Raw genomic sequence first — 17,956 nt, forward strand, 5'->3', positions numbered from 1 at the left:
CAAACAAGCCGGACATACTTAGGTCCACAGTTGGCCTAGGCTTGTTTGGGTTTGCTAACCTGAAAATTTCATAGCTTTGAACTACAAATTACCTCGATCTTTGAGGAAAATGCTTTCTAGGTGCAAGTGAGAGTGGAAGGAACAAGCCCACAGCTTAGTTATATTTCCCTACACACTCAGTGATAACACCCGGTAATTTCTCATCTGCCATCTTTCTTAGACAAGTTGGAGACCAGCTGAATTGAGGAAGGAACAGGTTATGTAAGTAAATAAAAACCTCCTCCCACACACAGTTTTGTTTAAAATAAGGCTACATGATAAAACTGGATCTAGGAAGCCTGGATGAAGGTCAATTTTTTTTTTTTTTAAATGGAAGAGTCCTAAGATTAAACACACACAAGGAACATCAACATTGCAATACATGAGTGGATCCCAGGAATGGTCCTATCAGTCTGAAATCCGTAGGGATAAATTTTTGTTAAAATTTAATAATTCTAATCTCCTAAAATAGGAATTAACTTAGATGACTTGTTAAAGGGAAATCACCGTTTTTATCTGCCACTTCGGAACCTTGTCTACACTTTTGATCAAAGCCTGACTACGCTTTGAAAATAAAATATTCTCTTTAGGCATCTGGAGTGAAATTCCCCTTTGTTATGTACACATCCTGGTACATTCTCTGCTTTCTGTGGCTTGCCCTCAGATGGATCGGTTTGTTTTCACCCTGATATGACTGGGTCCACCTCCTGAAACCTGACCTTAACTTTCTCAAGTACCATTCTTTATAAATTTTTAATTTAATTAATTATAAATGTAATACAAACAGAACACACAGGGAAAATTATACATAATACCATGTCTTAAGAGCTATAACCTTTTCTGGATAGTCCCCTTTCATTATATTTATATGCATATTCTTATATACCTGTGATCATAATGAATAAATTTGCAACTTGCTTTAAAAAAAGGTCTTTCACCTTTTTTTTGTAGACATAAAAGAAGGTGGAAGGGGAGATGGAGGGAAAGAAGACCGAGAGCTAGAGAGGTAGATGTAGAAGGGAGGGGGAGGGAGAGAGAGGTTGTAGTTTTGAAGGCTGGTGTAGGAGTAGAGCAAAATAGTTGACTGTACTTGAGTATCTGCAAAAATCTTTAAAATTAACACTTTTATCTCTTGGAGGAAAAAAAGTATGCAAGGGCAAGAAAGAGGACAACACTTGCATAAAACTCTTCACCAGCTGGACTTTCCAAAGTCACATTTTTAGGATGTTTGGTTTTGGCAGATTTTTTTCTTGTGGCTAATAGTGTGGTGTCAAGCTAGGTAATATTTACTTTTCAAGATTTACACAATTTATTTTGTTCAGAGGTCGGGATTTATTTCCCTTGAACTTCTCACGGAAAAGAATGACCTCGGAAAGCACAGCACCCCTTTGGCTCTGAGTCTCAGCATCAGAGATCTATGAAACTGAGCACAGTGTAGGAAGGCAGGACTTTCTTACATCCATTCACAAGCAACCCACACAGATCTCACTCACTTCGGACCCAGCGCTCTGAGCGGTGGCCCTGAACATTTTTTTTTTTTTTACATCTAGTGCTTGTTTTATTTAGTAAAGCAATGACTTCTTTTGTCCGGTGGTAGGTAGGAAGTTAGGTATGCGGAGCTTTTGGAAATTCCTACTGGAATGTAGCTCTGAATTCTGCCAAGGAACACGAAGCTTTCTTTGATTCCACAGGCTGACTTCCCACCCCTGCCATTCATGCCTCTTCTCCAACTACCAGACACCAGTTAGGATTTAATAAGGAACATCAGGTAACTATTAACAAAATAAACCAGCTAAAAAAAGTGAATCAGATGTAAGAACACACAGGCATCATTAAGAAACCTATTTAATCACAGCCTGGTTCTCCTATTATTGATAACATAACTCTCATTGTTTTTAAGCCTCACCTTCAACACTAACGTCTTTTCGGGGTTTTAACTCCTGCTCGTCGATCCCTATTGTCATTTGGGGGGAGGGCGAAGAGGTGCGTCCTAGGGGCTGAACCGCGAGGACGGGCAGCCGGATCCCTCAGCAAGGGGACCCAGCAGAAACGGCAAGGCTGCCATTTTAGCACGGAACCGGCACGTGGCCGGTCGCTCGCTGCCTCCCGCTCCGACCAGCCTCGCGTGCCCAAGAACGCGCGCAAGTTTGAGACCCCGCTGGTGAACCCCGGGCCCGAGTCTCCTGTCACCGAGGCAGACGCCAGCCCTGGCCCCCGGAACGGACCCCCGAATCCCCAGCGTCGATTTCGCGAGCCGGGAGCTGGGCGCCCCTCGGCCGCCCGCCGGGGCTTCCGGGAGCTCGGGGCTCCAGGCGGCGGCCAGGCCCGAGCGGCCCGGCGGGCGGGGGAGGGGCGCGGCGGCCGCGAGCGTGCGCGCGCACCTCACCCTCCGCCGCCCGCCCGCCCGGGGACGCCCACTCGCGAGTCGGGGCGGCAGGCCGGCCCCGCGCCCCTCCCGCAGCAGCCGCCGCTCCGCTCGGCCCAACCGGTGTCGGCCCCCGCCGGCGCTCGGCGCTGCTCGGGCCTCCAGAGGCCACGGACCAGCCCCGGGGGTGGGGGGGAGCCCGCGGTCCCTCCCGCGCCGCCCGCCCGCGCGAGCGTGCGAGCCGGCCCCAGGCCGGGCCCAGCCGGAGCGAGCCGGAGCCGCCCAGCGCCCGCCCGCCCGCCCGCCTCTCCTGGGCGGTGCGAGGAATGAGCCGGCGCCGGCCCCGGGCTGTCGGTCCGAGGGCCGCGGCCCGGCTCCGTCGTCACACGCCGCCGCCGACGCGCGGGGGCTCGGGCGCCGCGGCTGAGCTCGGCCGGGAAGCGAGCGGCGGGGCTCGCTGAGGAGGAGGAGGAGGAGGAGGAGGAGGAGGAGCCCGGCGGGGGCGGCCGCTCGGCTGAGGAGGAAGTTCCGCTCCTGACAGAGCGCGCGGCGGCGCGGACAGGCGGGCGCTGAGGTGTTCGGGACGCCGTCGCCCTCGCGGCCCCGGCTGAGCCGCCCTCGCCCGCTGCTCCGGCCGGCTCCGCTCCTCGGCGGGCGCGGGGCTTGAGGGGCGGCGGAGCCCCGCTGCGGAGGAGAGCGGGCGGTGAGCGACCCGCCGCCGGTCCGCGTCTCGCCGGGCGCCCGCTGGGGGCGGCCGCCTGCCTGCCTGCCTGCCTGCCTGCGAGCATCGCGCCGGGGCGCGGGCATGGCAGAACCCACCTTGCAGCTTCTCTGCGGCGAGGCTCGCCCGATCCACTCCCCGGAATGAAGAGGAGAGACTCGCGGTCCCCCGGTGAGGCACTGAGAGCCGGATGGCGAGAAGATCTTACCGGACAGAGGCCAGCGATCGCTTGGGAGGTCACCCGGGCTTCTGGATGTAATCGGAGAGCGTGAAAGAGGTGGCCTCGTAAAAAAGAAAAAAAAGAAAAGAAGAAGAAGAAAAAAAAAGCACAACAATCCTCGGAGAGGAGGGAAATTGAGTTTCTCTGTTTTTTATTTTTCTTTTTTTTTTTTTTTTTTTTTTTTTTTTTTGCCGAGGTTTTGAGAAACGGTTCGATGTGTCGTACATTTGATGTAAGATGAGAACTTTATGAAGTATTCCGTCCGAGAGCCTAAACGATGACTACCCCAGCGCTGCTGCCCCTGTCTGGTCGTAGGATACCACCTCTGAACCTGGGGCCGCCCTCCTTCCCACACCACAGGGCTACCTTGAGACTCTCCGAGAAGTTTATCCTTCTCCTCATCCTTAGTGCCTTCATCACCCTGTGTTTTGGGGCATTCTTCTTCCTTCCAGACTCTTCAAAACACAAACGCTTTGATCTGGGCTTAGAAGATGTGTTAATTCCTCACGTAGATGCTGGCAAAGGGGCGAAAAACCCCGGAGTCTTCCTGATCCATGGACCCGACGAACACAGACACAGGTTGGTTGGTTTCTCAAATTCTGGTACTCCCTTTTGGGAGAGCAAGGTACAGTTCACTGCTTTCCTGTCCCTCCCCCCGCCGCCCTCCACCCCTCAGTAAAATATCAGTGTTAAACGTTTTCGGTTCAGAGCTGGCTGGGTAGAGCCATAGACTGCTAGAGTTCCTTGGGTTTTTAGAGGAGAAACGAAGTGACTGAGAAACGAAGCTGAGCTGCCTGGACAGCAGAGAGTGGAGACGTGGGGATTCAGCTGCGCATAATGAGAACGTGTTGCGTTCAGCCTCTCTGCCACCTTGTGAAGTCACTGGATCTTGACAGTTCGCCAGACTTTGCTCACCCACCAAGTCCTGACTTCTGGCTTTTTTAAATTTTAATTTTAAGAAGCGGGGTGTGGATGTTCCTAATTACTGTAGTTTGGTCAGTTAATCTGAGCTGAGCTCTTGGAGGGTACAGTCAAGATGAAAATGGAGGCTCTGCCTTCAGCCTTTAGGTCATTTCTAGATTTTTACTTAAAAGGAAACTTTGGAGGTAATTGGCTTTACCCAAACACCTCTCTCTCCTTGAGTATGTGAAAGAGAACTATGTATGAGATTTCAACCCGAATGGTAGAACCCCTGTAGAAAAACTGGTAGTGGTTTTAATCTAGTGTGAGCATTTTGACAAAGCCTGGGTTCAAATGTGAGCCCAAGTTAAATATTTGGGACAATACACTATTGTAGTGAGGTCTTTCTCTCTTGTCAGCGTAGTTAATAATTGCTTGCTTGGTAGTTCATTGACTTTTGGCCTTACTCTATGGAGTATTTCTAATACAGTTTCATACCATTTTTCTGTAATTTGAGATTTTTGGTATTTTCAACCTTTGTACTTTAGTTTTTTTCTTTAAATTTTCCCTTTGTTGGCTCAGTGGTTAAGAGCACTGTCTGCTCTCCAAAAGGACAGGGGTTCAATTCTCCGCACCCACATGGCAGTTCACAACTGTCTGTAAAGCCAGTTCCAAGGGATCTGTCACCTTCACACTAATGTACATATAATAAAATTAAATAAATCATTTAGAAAAAAATGAAAAAAATTCCCTTTGCTTTGTAAGAATCTTACTTGGTCTGGGAAATATTTTGCTAAAAAAAAAAGATGTTTTTCTGGAAATCTTATTTCCTGTGTTATATGTATAAGATATGGTGAGCATTTAGGAAAAAAAAAAGGTGTATTTAAGGCAGGCATCAGAGCTCATTGACAACAGCTGATGCATTAATGTCATTTAGCTTTTATGGTCAGCTGTCAATGTGCTAATAACTAGCTTCCTGTTAATTTTGTATGGATAAAAGTTTTAAAAATTGCTAATTTTTAGTTTAATAAATTTATGTAAAGAGAGTTAAGAAATGTTCTCAAATGTTGAAGTTAAAGCACAAATTTGAATGAAAGTGTAGATATGTGCATTTAACTGCACAAATTTAAAAGGTCTACTTAAGTCTTGTAAATAACAATTTTTAAAGTTTATACCCCAGGAATGTATAGTATAGCCCTTGAATATGTTTGTATTGCTCTTACACAGAAGACCTGGTTCCCAAGTTTGGTGTGAGAAATAGTTCTAAGGGAGGAGGGGGGAGTTGGGGGAGTTGTGAGCTGCATTCTTAGTTTGGGAAGGGAAGAGTCAGGGTCAAATGATGTAAATGATAATATGTTAGATTTGCTTGGTTACTGAGTCAAATAACCAGAACACATGTGGAGAGTGGAAGAAGTGACGGACCTCTGGATTATCTCTGTGGCAGTAACAGTTCTTTTTGTTAGTACTTCATTGGTGCTTCCTCTCACCTGAAAATAGTTTATTAAGAACAGTTTTACTCTGAGCAAGGAAATACATTTAAAAGTAAATGTACATTTAAAATGACAGCAATTTAATGTGCAAATATGAACTTGATTAAAAAACTCAGAAAGATACTTTCATCAGAAAGATACTTTCATAGAATTATGTGTAAGTAAAATTATACATATTTTGTGTGTTTGTAATATCCTAGGCAAAAATTAAGTGTGAGTGTGTGTGAGCGAGCTAGGGACAGGGATGAGGGACCTTACTGCAGTATTTGATTATTGAGCACATTTTTAATTAGCTCAAATTGTTTCCTCTGTATGACAATAACATCTACTTTACAGGTTGTACTGAATGACATAATACATGCAGAGACCTCAATGTAGTTCACAGCTAATGATCAGTAAGTCTTAAGTATTCTTATCATTTCATGTAATTGGACTGTCTCTGAAAAGCAAGGTACAGTTTGATATTTTAAGAGTACACCAGAATCTTACTATCAAAAGGAACATTTTATAACTACAGTTTTTTTTTTTTTTTAACTAAATTATTAGCAGCAAAGTTCAGACTGTCCATCTAGAGCCTCTGTGTGGAGGGGTTAGTAATCATTCTATAGGTGATTTTGGTTTTGGGTATTCGAAGGTTGTACTCAGGGCAATGAGAATTTACCGAGAGTGACTGTCTAGCCTTTGGAGTGGAAGTGGAGAGAAATTAGAGTAGGAAGGTTCTATTGAGGGAGAAGGGGCTCTGAAACTTAGAGTAAAAGAAAGCTAAGAAGTAGTGCTGGGGGATGGTCAGAGTCCTGCTGGATGCAAGAAAGGATGCAAGAAATGTTCCTCTGAATGATGTGATAGACAGGGTAGCTGTGTGGCCAGGTGAAGAGAGCAGACAGGGGCAGATGTGGATTTACAGTTCCTGTCTGTCCTGTAATTGCAGAAGCTTGAATTCGTTACTGGCCTGCACAAAGTGGGAGATTCATGTGAAAGTCTGGATTTCCGATTTTTCTTAAAATATTTTGAAAATACTCAAGTGAGTGTTTTGAGATGGCTAGTACTCAGTTGGAATCTGGCTCCCTTTGGCTCCCTCTTGATGGGCAAGTGCTCTTCATTTTATGCCACTCACTTAAGGTGTCAAGTAACATAATAAATCAATGTTTAGCCTACTGGCAGTTAAGTTTTCATTGCTGGGCTGGACTCAAGGGTCTGTTGCTAAGTCTTCATCCTGAGTAGCCTATGGAAAGTCACTGAAACAAAGGAACACTGTCATTTTTAATTTAAAAACAAAACCAGTTACTTTTGTTCAGGAGGACAACCAGGCTTTGAAGATCTATGACACAAAATACTGACTTAGGCCCTAGTAGTAATACTATGAGAGAAGAGAAATTAGTGGAGAAATGAAGTTATATTAAGTTTTAGGGATCCGTGGTTGGCTGAATATAGAGGCCAAGGGAGGAGATGGAGTCTAGGGTAACGTCTGAGTTTCTGCTAAGCATGGACTTGGATTAATACAAAAGTTTTTTTCTGTTAATGCCATTATTTATTTATATTATAATTATTTATTATAATTATTAGTTATTTATTTGTATTATAATTTTTGCCTTTACTTAAATAATTGATATTATGTGAAGGTAGTATATTTGCTTGAGGATATCAGAGATGTTCCCTTCTGTTAAGTAGTTTATATATATTTTTCAATAAACTTTTTTAAAAAAAGTTTGTTTATAAAAATGTTTGCAAAGCATTTTAAAAGTGCCAATCAACAGTCAAGGTGATAATTGCACAAATTGTACCAATAGTTTAAAACTACAAATGTGATTTTAGGTCACCACAAATAGGAATTTGTTATTGTGAACATTAATGTTATTATAACATGCACTGATTTACATAAAGTATCATCTTTCTAACTTGTTTCATTTCCCTTATCGGTCTTTCATTTTGAAACTGACATTTGCTTATGTAGTGACAGTATACAAATGAGCCCGAATCCCTCCCCATGTGTTTGTTTAAAACATTTGAACATATATTTGTAAGTTATCCCTTAGTTGGGATCATGATAGTTTGAATTGAATACTTGAGAGTCATGCATGTTTATTTCTGGTAGCTTTCTGGTAGCTTTCTTTCTTTCTTTCTTTCTTTCTTTCTTTCTTTCTCTCTTTCTCTCTCTCTCTCTCTCTCTCTTTCTCTCTTCTCTCTCTTTCTCTCTTTCTCTCTCTTTCTCTCTTTCTCTCTTTCTCTCTCTCTCTCTCTCTCTCTCTCTCTCTTTCTCTCTTTCTCTCTTTCTCTCTCTTTCCTTTCCCTTTCCCTTTTTCTCTTTCCCTTTCCCTTTTTCTCTTTCCCTTTCCCATTCCCTTTCCCTTTTTCTCTTTCCCTTTCCCGTTCCCTTTCCCTTTTTTTCTTTCCCTTTCCTGTTCCCTTTCCCTTTCCCCTTCAATTCTCAACCGGTGTTATTACATTACCAGATACACTTGCCTCTGTCCTTCTGGTGAACTGTCACACACTCAGGACAGAGTTAGGGTGTCTGGGCTGCCCTTGGTGGACCCCAGTGATTTCTCCAGTTCTCTCAGGACTGGGAGTCTGAACAGTGAGCAGACTGGGTAGGGAGTGCAGCTCACTTGACAGCAGATTGGGACAGGGTCTTCACCCTTGGCTATCTGGCTGGGCCTGTAGGTCACAGCTGTATCATTCTGGGCTTTGAGCAGTTCGAGGTGCTTCAAAGCATGTAGAGCTTCTGAGGAGACCTCCTCTATAGTCTCTAAAAGATTGTAGTTCTCACCAGGGTCCTCAGGCAAGTCATAGAGTAGTGGGGGCTCATGAGCAGTAAGAGGGTTGCAGCATGACAGGTAGGATCTGAAGTGGTGTCACTTTGTGCAGAGCCTGAGGTGTCTGGTAATTTTCTTAAAGGGGAAAAAAAATACAGGCTTTGGAGTAGGAAGGACCTAAAGTGAAATTGTGGTTTTTATATGGTGGCTATCTGTCAGTGTACTAGATGTAATAACTTTGAACCTACAGTCGCCATTACTAGTCACATCAGACAAAGTGTGTACTTTGGCTGGGTAGAGGTGGCTTAATACTAGCATTCTGGAAGCAGAGGCAGGTGGATCTTTGTGAGTTCAAGGCTAGCCTCATCTACATAATGAGTCCTAGGCTGCCCAGGGCTGTTTAGTGCCTCAGAAACCAAACAAAACAAAAACCCAAAGAAAAATAAAACCCCAAAGAAGTGCTTTAATGAGAGATTCTTGAATTCTCTCATTTTTTTTTTTTTTAGAATTAGTTTTATTTATATGTATGTGTGAGTATCTCTTTGTATGCCACATATGTGTGCAGGTACCTACAGAGGCCAAAGGCGTTAGATCCCATGAACTGTGGTCCCTGTAGTTACAGGCAGTTGGGAGCTGTTGGATGTAGGTTCTGGGGATTGAACTTTTGTGCTCTTAACCACTGAACGAGCCTTGTGAATTCTTTATTCACATTATGATTGCTGTTTTTTGGTTATGATTCATCATTGATTTTTAGTGCATGTATTAGACATTTTTCTGGCCACTGTGACTAACTACTAGGTAGGAAGTAACTTAAAGGCAGAAGGCTTTATTTTGGCTCGAAGCTGAGGGATGCAGCTCACTATATGGCAGTGGGAGCAACTTAGTCTGTAGTGCTGAGGAAGCAGACAGATGGATTCCAGTGCTTAGCTGACTCCCTCCTTTCCCCCTTTTTATTTAGCTCTTGATCCTAGACCGTAGAATCATGCTCTCCAACTTTAGGTGGGTATCTTTTTCTCAGTTAAATGTTTCTGGAAACACCTTCTACAGGCATCCCTGAAGGAGTGCCTTGTAGGTAGTAGAGGAAGCCCTAAGAGAGTGAAGTCTTGAGTGAATGTGTATTGTTGGAATGAGCACAGTCTTGCCAAGGACTCCAAGTGGACCCATGGGAAATTGGCAGACTGTTCCCCACAAGGTTCAGGCTCAGAAAGGCAAAGGTTGAGTTCATTAGTGATTCGTGTATACAAAAGCTAACAACCGCATGTTTACAGCAGGAGACTACTTGCCTGCAGACACCGCCTGCTGCAGCTAGCCAGCTCCTCCTCATATGCTGTCCATGAACTCACTGAGGTTCTGGATTGTAGAGCTAGTATTACCATTCCATCAAAATGTGTACACTCATCAAAATGTGTACACTTCCACCTGAAAGTACATGTGTCTCTGTGTATGCCTTTTCTTCATTCCTTCTCTGCCCCTAGTTAGAGGTTTCAGGACTCAAGCCATGAATGATGTGGCAGTGCCTCATTAATGAACTAGGTATTTATTCATTCCATCAAGTTAACAGTTGAAATTCACCATTACAAGTTCTACCTCCTTGTCAACTTGCCCAAACACATCTCTTTAGTTTTGACATTCTACATCCATCCCCTATAGGCTTATGGCCGCATCATAATGCAAAATAATTTATCCCAACTCAGAAGTCCTCAAAGTCTTAACAATTTCAACACTATTCAAAAATCTAAGGTTTCTTTTGAGACTCAAGGCAATCTTTTAAGTACAAGTCTCCCGTCCCATAAAATTTAAAACGAAGGAAAGTTACATATTTTCATATACAATAGCACATTGTATAAATATTTCTGCTCCTGAAAGTGGTAATGGCATGGCAAAGAAAGGTAGGGCCAAAACAAGTCTGAAGTCAAGAGGACAAGTGCCAAATCCTTTGGCCACATGTCTGGTATCCAGTGCTCTTGGTGGTTGATAACATTGGCTCTCCAACAAGCTTGGGTAGCCATTCCCTTTCAATTCTTTTGCCTACAAAACAGCACACATGGATTTCTGCAACCTTGGCACAAGTCTCCATGACCCTGTAATTCTTTAATTTTGCTTGCTTGTGAAACCAGCATTGTGTGTACAACCCTGCCAAGTTTTAATGCTAGCTCAAAATGTAGACTGGTACCCTATTCACAAGGCCTCTCTGTGCACTGGCAGTTGAACCTGGGAAGACCTTCCGTAGGCAGGTATTTTCCAGCAAGAAACCCCTTCAACAGCATTTTGACTACAGTCTCTTTTCAAATGCATTTGCATTTTACAAGCTGAGTCTTCAGTGGGTGGGTTCTTGTCCTAAGAGGAACTGTTTTTTTTTATTTTTAAATTTATATTTATTTGGTGTGTGTGTATTGGTGTGTTGTGCACATTCCATGCTGCACATGTGGAACAGAAAACAAATTGATTCTTTACACCACATGGATTCCAGAGACTGAACTCAAGTGGTAAGGCTTGTCAAGTGCCTTAGCCCACTGACCCAACTCTTTCTCCCCAAATAACCCAGAGGGATATTTTTTTTTGTTGTTGTCCTAGTACAAAAATGAGTGATTTCTCTTTAATTGCCTTAATCTCTCTCAACTCCCCCTCTTTTAAACAAAAAATGTTTTGCCTGCATGCCTGCAATCCCAGGACAGCCAAGGCTACACAGAGAAACCCTATCTCAGAAACAAAGAAACAAACAACAACAACAACAAAAAAAAAAAAAAAAGAAAAAGAAATATGTTTTTAGATTATTTAATTGTATGTATGTGTGTGGACGTATGTGCAGGTACCCAAGGAGGCCAGAAGAGAGTGTTGGATTCCCTGGATATAGAGTTACAGGTACTTGTGAGCCTTCTGATGTTGGTGCTGAGAATTAAACTCAGATCTTCTGCAAGAGCTGTGTAGCCTCTTAACAGCAGAGTTGTCATTCGCCCTTCTACTCTCCTTAATAACTGAAGATTCTTTGCCTATGTCTGCCATGTTAACAACTCACTCATGTTCAATTTTTTGCTAAACTGTACATTTTTCCCGTTTTTCTATTTTCTCATTGTAAATCTGGGCAAGAGCAGTGGTTAGTAACCATGCCACAGCCTCAATACTCTGCTGTAGTGAAATTTCCTCTGTTAAACAAACTTATCCGTTACTTTTGAATTCAGCTTTGCTCAAGTTGTCTGGACACAGCCAAGACACAGCCATGTTCTTTGCCAGAATGTAATATGAATGTCCTCAAGTTCAGTTTCCAGCTGAGTCTTTATTTCTGTCTGAGGCCTTGTGAACTGTGACTTCATTAAATATTTACAGTAAATCAGATTTATTTAAAAACTGTTCCTTGGTTTTTATATAACCTTACCACTTAATAAACACAAAAGCAACTTTACATACTAATGGTATGGATATGTTTATTTTGCATGAAGTGGCCACTTTAAAAAAAATCTTGGCCAAATATTTGATAATGTAGGAATCGAACATTGTCATTTTTCAGAGTTGATTTGTATTTTAATTTTATAATCATCACAATGCTGTTTCACATAAAAAAGTATAAGATGATAAAATGTACAAAAGTATCTTTATATTTTAACATTTATTTTTTACATATTTGTTTGTTTGTTGTGTATATGTGTGTATCTGAACATGAGTGTGCCATAGGACTCATATGTAGCCTGTGTGGTGGTCAGAGGGCAACTTGTGAGAGTTAATTTTCTCTTACCACCATGTGGTTTCTGAGGATAGAACTCAGGTCGTCAGGCTTGATGGCAAGTGCATTCACCTGCTGAGCCATCCCTCTGGCACACAATAGGCATGCTTAAAGTCTTTCCAGAAATTGCTGAAAATTATGCCATAATCCCAAGCCAAAATTCATTTAATGATTTTTAAAATAAAAATGAAGTCAGCAACTGAAATAGCATCTTTGAAAAAGCAAACATTTTAACATTATACAAAGATAAACTAATACATGCTGACTAAAATATTGGAAGAATTGGTTTTCATAATTGAATTACTCTGTTTTCATTTAAGGAGAAACATACAGTAAAACATTGCAGCTGATAATATTTAGTGGTCTTGAAACAGTTTATTGGCATTGCATGGTGTACGGTGGCTCATGCATTCTGAAGTGTCCATGTTATGTGTTCAGAATCAAGGTTGCAGTGAAGTCATGTGATGCAATTTGGGTGAGCATTGCTAGAAACACCCCAGATTCATTACGTGTTTGATGTTGAATGCATTTTTGGTTATTGCATATTTACTGTTGCCATGTCTGCATACCCCCTACATTCAGGTACATGTTTCCATGTGTGGTTGTTGTCCACATTTTAAGAAGCTGAGTTATACTGGCAGATTCAAAGTCGTCTAAATTCTTCCTTGTTAACCAGTTTCAAAGGACTATAAAGTAGGTAGACTGGCTGTCACAACAGTCACCCCTACTTCTTAGATCCAACTTTATGTATATTTACTTTTTCTTTGCTGTTGCCAACTAACTGACAGGAAGCAACTTAAGGGCAGAAAGGTTTATTTTAGTTTAGAGTGTGGGGTGGGGAAGGCATGGTGGGAGGGGTGGGTAGAGAAAGGGAATGTCAGTGTCCATCTGGCCTTTTTCCCCTCTTTATTATTTAGTTCTTGACCCCAGCCAATAGAATGGTACTCTGTACCTTCAGGATGGCTTCCTCCATCTAGTTAACTGTCTTTGGAAATCATACAGACATACCCAATGAGTGCCTTATTGATGCCCTCAGTGTTTCTTGTTTTAGTCAAGTTCATAATTAAAATGAACCATTCTAGTACAAGAGTTCGAGATTTTTAAATAGCAGTATTGAAATTTTAATTTTCGTGTTTTTATTCATTTGATCCCTCTTCTGTGTCTTTAGACCCCTAACATGTTTATGTTTTGAGATAAGGTCTTACTTTTTCCTTCTTGAGATTCCCAGGGTGGCGGAATAGCAGCTATATATACAGTATTACAGCCAATGCCTGTGTCCTTCTTACAGCTTTTTGGTCCTTTTGCATGTTGGCTGTTTTGTCTTCTCTTAAGTCTGTTGGATGTTCCAGGACCCTTGTAACGTATTTCCCTGTTTAGCTCTTGATTGTTTGTCTTGCTTATCATTACTTAGATGTGAATTATATACTGTCTCTGTACACTTCATATTTGTAAACAACAGACTAGAGTAAGTGTCTATTACAATTTTTTTTTTTTGGATAAGAATATTGAATGACTACCTAAAAAAGGTTGTTAAAAAAAGACTTAAAAAAAAAACAAACAAAACAAAACATCTGTAGTTGGAGAACAAGTAGTCCATATTCATAGTCTTAACTGTTTTATTAAGTTAAAACAGTTTATGGAGTAGGTTTTTATGCTGAATTTTATGCTCAAATTCAGATTACGGTTGGCAATATGTATCGTCTCCATGATTCTTTCATCACACAGTGTAGTTGTTTTTCCTAGTGCTTCACGGATCCTCCAAGAGATAGTGTGACGGGAACTGGAAGATGAGGTAAGGGATGTGAAGAGCTTTCTGTATGTTGGAAATCTAGGCAGTGCTCTAGACTTCATGGAGGTTCCGGCCTGTCTCAGGCAAACTATTGACCCTTCACTGAGATAAGGAGCACTTAGTAGAGAAGTAGGTTGGGTCTGAAGGATGGCCTGGCTGTTTTGAATCCAAGTGTAGATATATATTAGTGAAGAATTCGTCTGGATTCTGATGGTAGCTTTGTGATGGCTGGTTGGTTGGTTGATTGATTTTTGATTTTTTTGATGGTCTGAATTTTTTTGTTTTTCCTCTGCTTTAAATAATTTCTTTTTAATCTGGGAGACACTATACTGTGAGCTACTCACTCACAGGGTAACCTTTCGTATCTTCTTATTTAAAGCCTAATTTTCATATGAAGAAAAACTTTGCTTTATTAGTTTGGCATTTTGATACCACAGGGTGTTTTTTTATTCTTGTTGGAAAATTTAAGATATAAATATTAGATGCCATGTAGGTGGACAGTTTTTATTATATTATTAAAACATGTAAGTATTTTAAGTAAGTAAAGTTTGCTCAAAATCTAGTTTATTTGCTCCTAAAGCTATGATAGCTTTTATAAATTTTTATTTGGCTTTCTTAATGAGAGTTCTAGGGCTAGGAAGTGTTTATTTTTCTTAATTCTTTCTTCTTTTGGTCTTCCTTATTAAAATATCAAATTTATAATATGATATTCCTTCCAAAATATTGACATTGATTTATGTAGTGTAGATTAAGGTTTTCTTAAAAAAAAAATTAAAATGTCACAGGCTTTAAAATTGCTACCAGCCCTTGTTTAGCAAAGAAATGGAGTTTGTCTCTTTGAGTCCATATCCAGGTAGCTTTTTCTTTTTATTTAATTTTTTTTTTATTTTATTTCAGTTTATTTACTTTACATTTCAGGGTTACCTTCTCCCTCCTCTCCTCCTAGTCCCCTCACCTCCTCCTTACCTTTTCCTCTCTCCCTTTCTTCTCAGAAAAGAGGATCCCCCCTCACCCCCACCCCCATCAACTCTTCCCCAGCACATCAATCTGACTAAGCATATCCTCACCCACTGAGGCCAGGCAAGGCAGCCCTGCCAGGAGGACCAGGTAGCTTTTCTGATAAGAAAGGTAGACTATAATCTAGGAGGACATTCTATGTAACAGTCAAAGAAAGGTAGACTATAATCTAGGAGGACATTCTACGTAACAGTCACTTCAGTTAACACTGGACTCTGGATCTACACAGGATAGAAATCTTGTAACATTACAGTAGAGCTAAAAATGTCCATCACTTGACAGATGCCTATTTGAACAGGAAGTAAGGGAAAAGAACTGTAGAAGGGTAAGTCTGGGGAGTACTAAGGGACTCTACAGTAAAGAGGTTAGCAGAAGATTTTGCAGGCCTTGATAACTTTAAGAATTTGGAAGCATAGACCCCAACACCAAAAGGTGTTGCTTATCAGAGAGGAATGATGGTGGCACATTATCTGTTGATAAACAGAATATTCTTTTTTATAATGACTGTTGTAAATCTGTGCATATGTGCTTTTGTAATACGTTCAGTTTTTAAAAACGCCTTTTAAAAATAGTGTTTCTTTTCTTTTTCTTTTTTAGTCTTCAGAGTTCTTGTTACTACTATTTCATTTATTAATAGTGTAACTTACTCCTTTAGCTCCTCTATTAGACTGTCTTAAAATTTTTTGAGTTTCTTTATCGTTATGGCTTATTTAAAGGATTATATATAATCATTGTTCACTGATCTTTCCCAATAGAGTCTTTGAGGAGAAGTGACTGTATTATTTTATGTTTTTATTTCCAATGCTACATAAAATCCTACTGTTAAAAAGACAAAAAAACATTAGAAATAATTCATATTTGCCCAATCTGGAACAAACTTATTCCTTGAAATGTATCTAAAAGTACTTTGTGTCAAATTTCCTTTTTTTTTTTTAAGGAAAAAGAAAAAGTAAAAACAGGATGAGTGTTTTCATGTGTTTAATCCTCTCTAGTTTTCTCATCAGATTTTTAAGTGGATTTTAGTAATTTGATTTTGATATTTTAACATTTTAATCATGTCTAAATTTGGGAAGTTTCTTGTAGAAAGAAGCTATGTATCTACTAAAAATCATTAATTGATTTAAAAATGTGGCTACATGTTGTATTCCCTAGTGATTGAAAATTATAAGTATGTACAAACTGAGTCAGTATATTTCTTGACTGAGAAAATGATTTTGTTATTTTCATTTTTCTATTTGTGCAAATTCTGCTAGAATGCTTATTTTGCTATTGAATTTTTGCTGAAAGAAACTTTTTGTTAGAATATTGTTGAAATAAAATTTATGGCAGAGATCTTTCAAATTGGGCTTTTAAGAGTTATTTAAAAGCCTCCTTCAAAGGACATTCTTTGTACTACCATAGTCCAAAGGAAGGCGTCATTGTTTACTTAAAGTATCATTGGATTCAAAGTCAAGAACTAGAGACTCAGGCTGGAGAGATGGCTCAGAGTTTAGGAGCACTGCTTGCTATTCCAGAAGTCCTGAGTTCAATTCCCAGCAACCACATGGTGGCTCACAGCCATCTGTAATGAGATCTGGTGCAGGCAGAACATTGTATACATAATAAAATAAATCTAAAAAAAAAAAAAGAAAAGAACTAGAGGCTCTGGTTTTAGTTTTAGCTTTTGTTACTATTAAGATATGCTATTTGACTTTTTTGTACCTTGATATCATCATTTATAAAACGAAGGATTTGATCAAATCATTTTTTTTTTTTTTTTTGCTCATGAATGTTATATAAAAGTAATTTTATGCAGTAGGGAAATGACTAGTCTGTGGTACTTTACACAGCACAAAGACTGAAGAGATAACGTTCTATTTAATAGAAATTAGTGTCGTTTGTGCATAAAATTACAAGTTATAAAATAATTACTTTAAAGCGACTAAAATTTATAATATGATTATATAGTTATGCAAATTTAATAAACTAAAATGAGAGTTAAGATGGTGTCTCATTAGGTAAGAGTGATTGGGTTAAAAAAAAAAGAGTGATTGGGTTATAAGTGTGAGGAACTGAGTTCAGATCCACAACACCTGTGTAAAAGCCAGGGGTGGCCATGAAACAGTAGCTGCAGTGCTGTAGGGAATGGAGACAGGAGGTCCTTTGGGGCTTGCTGGTCAGCCAGCCTAGCCGGAAAGGAAGAAGGAGGACTCCAGGTTCAGTGAGAGACCCTGTTTCAATGGAATGAGATGGCAAGGGAGAGAGCAGAACACTGTTAAATAATACCTGAAAACAGGTGAAATGATTGCTTTATGCATTCTTGTTTCTCATTAGTTTAAAACAATAATTTATTGAATGTCTTGTATGTGCCATCTCAGAGAAAGAGTTCAGTATATTTGCAGAAGTGTTTCTATGTGTCAGTTTTTGGAGCTGTAATGACAGTCATACTTTTTGATTTACTATTTAAGCTGTGAGAGTAGATTTTGGGAAAAACAGTCATTGAGTAACTGAGCCAAAAGGCCCTTCAAAGGTTTTCACTGCTACTGAGGCACAAATTACCTAGAAATTAAGACTATCACTTTCTAACCTTAATATTGAGAGATGTCCCTGAAAACACCTGCTTTCTTTTGTTCTGCAAATCTTACAAATTAGGCATTTTTTTTAAAGGGAATATGGTAATCTGGAGACAATATGGTTATTGTTTTGCCTTTTGACATTTGTATATTTATAAACCCTCCTCTATGTAGCTTTCTTAGTTCCTCCTTAGCGTTACTGATACTACTATTAAATTATTATTCAGCAAGTGTTTTGAGATTTTATTATGTACCAAGTAATATGCTAAGTAATGGGGGTTTCTGTGAAATATAGAAGATTAGTTTTTGACAGTAGACACTACTGAAATCCGAAATATAGACTCAAATCTTTTTTTTTTTGAGGTTATTTTATTTTATAACTTTTATTAATTACA

The 17,956-nt window shown here is 40.5% G+C and overlaps 1 protein-coding gene across 2 annotated transcripts in view; it reads left to right on the forward strand.

Moving 5' to 3' along the window:
* The first annotated feature begins 2,934 nt into the window (after nt 1-2,934).
* Nucleotides 2,935-17,956, forward strand: part of Man1a2 (mannosidase alpha class 1A member 2) — a 133,761-nt gene continuing 118,739 nt past the window's right edge. The window contains exons 1-2 of one of the 2 annotated variants that reach the window (XM_060392979.1): nt 3,803-3,924; nt 6,072-6,130. Coding sequence is in view for 1 of the 2 variants with exons in the window: in XM_060392977.1 (XP_060248960.1) it covers nt 3,623-3,924 (302 nt within the window). In the remaining variant the exon portion in view is untranslated. Of the gene's footprint in view, nt 3,925-6,071; nt 6,131-17,956 lie in introns of both variants that reach the window. The other variant, XM_060392977.1, reaches the window with a different exon arrangement.

This window comes from Meriones unguiculatus, chromosome 10 (assembly GCF_030254825.1).
Source record: "Meriones unguiculatus strain TT.TT164.6M chromosome 10, Bangor_MerUng_6.1, whole genome shotgun sequence".
NCBI lineage: Eukaryota > Metazoa > Chordata > Mammalia > Rodentia > Muridae > Meriones > Meriones unguiculatus.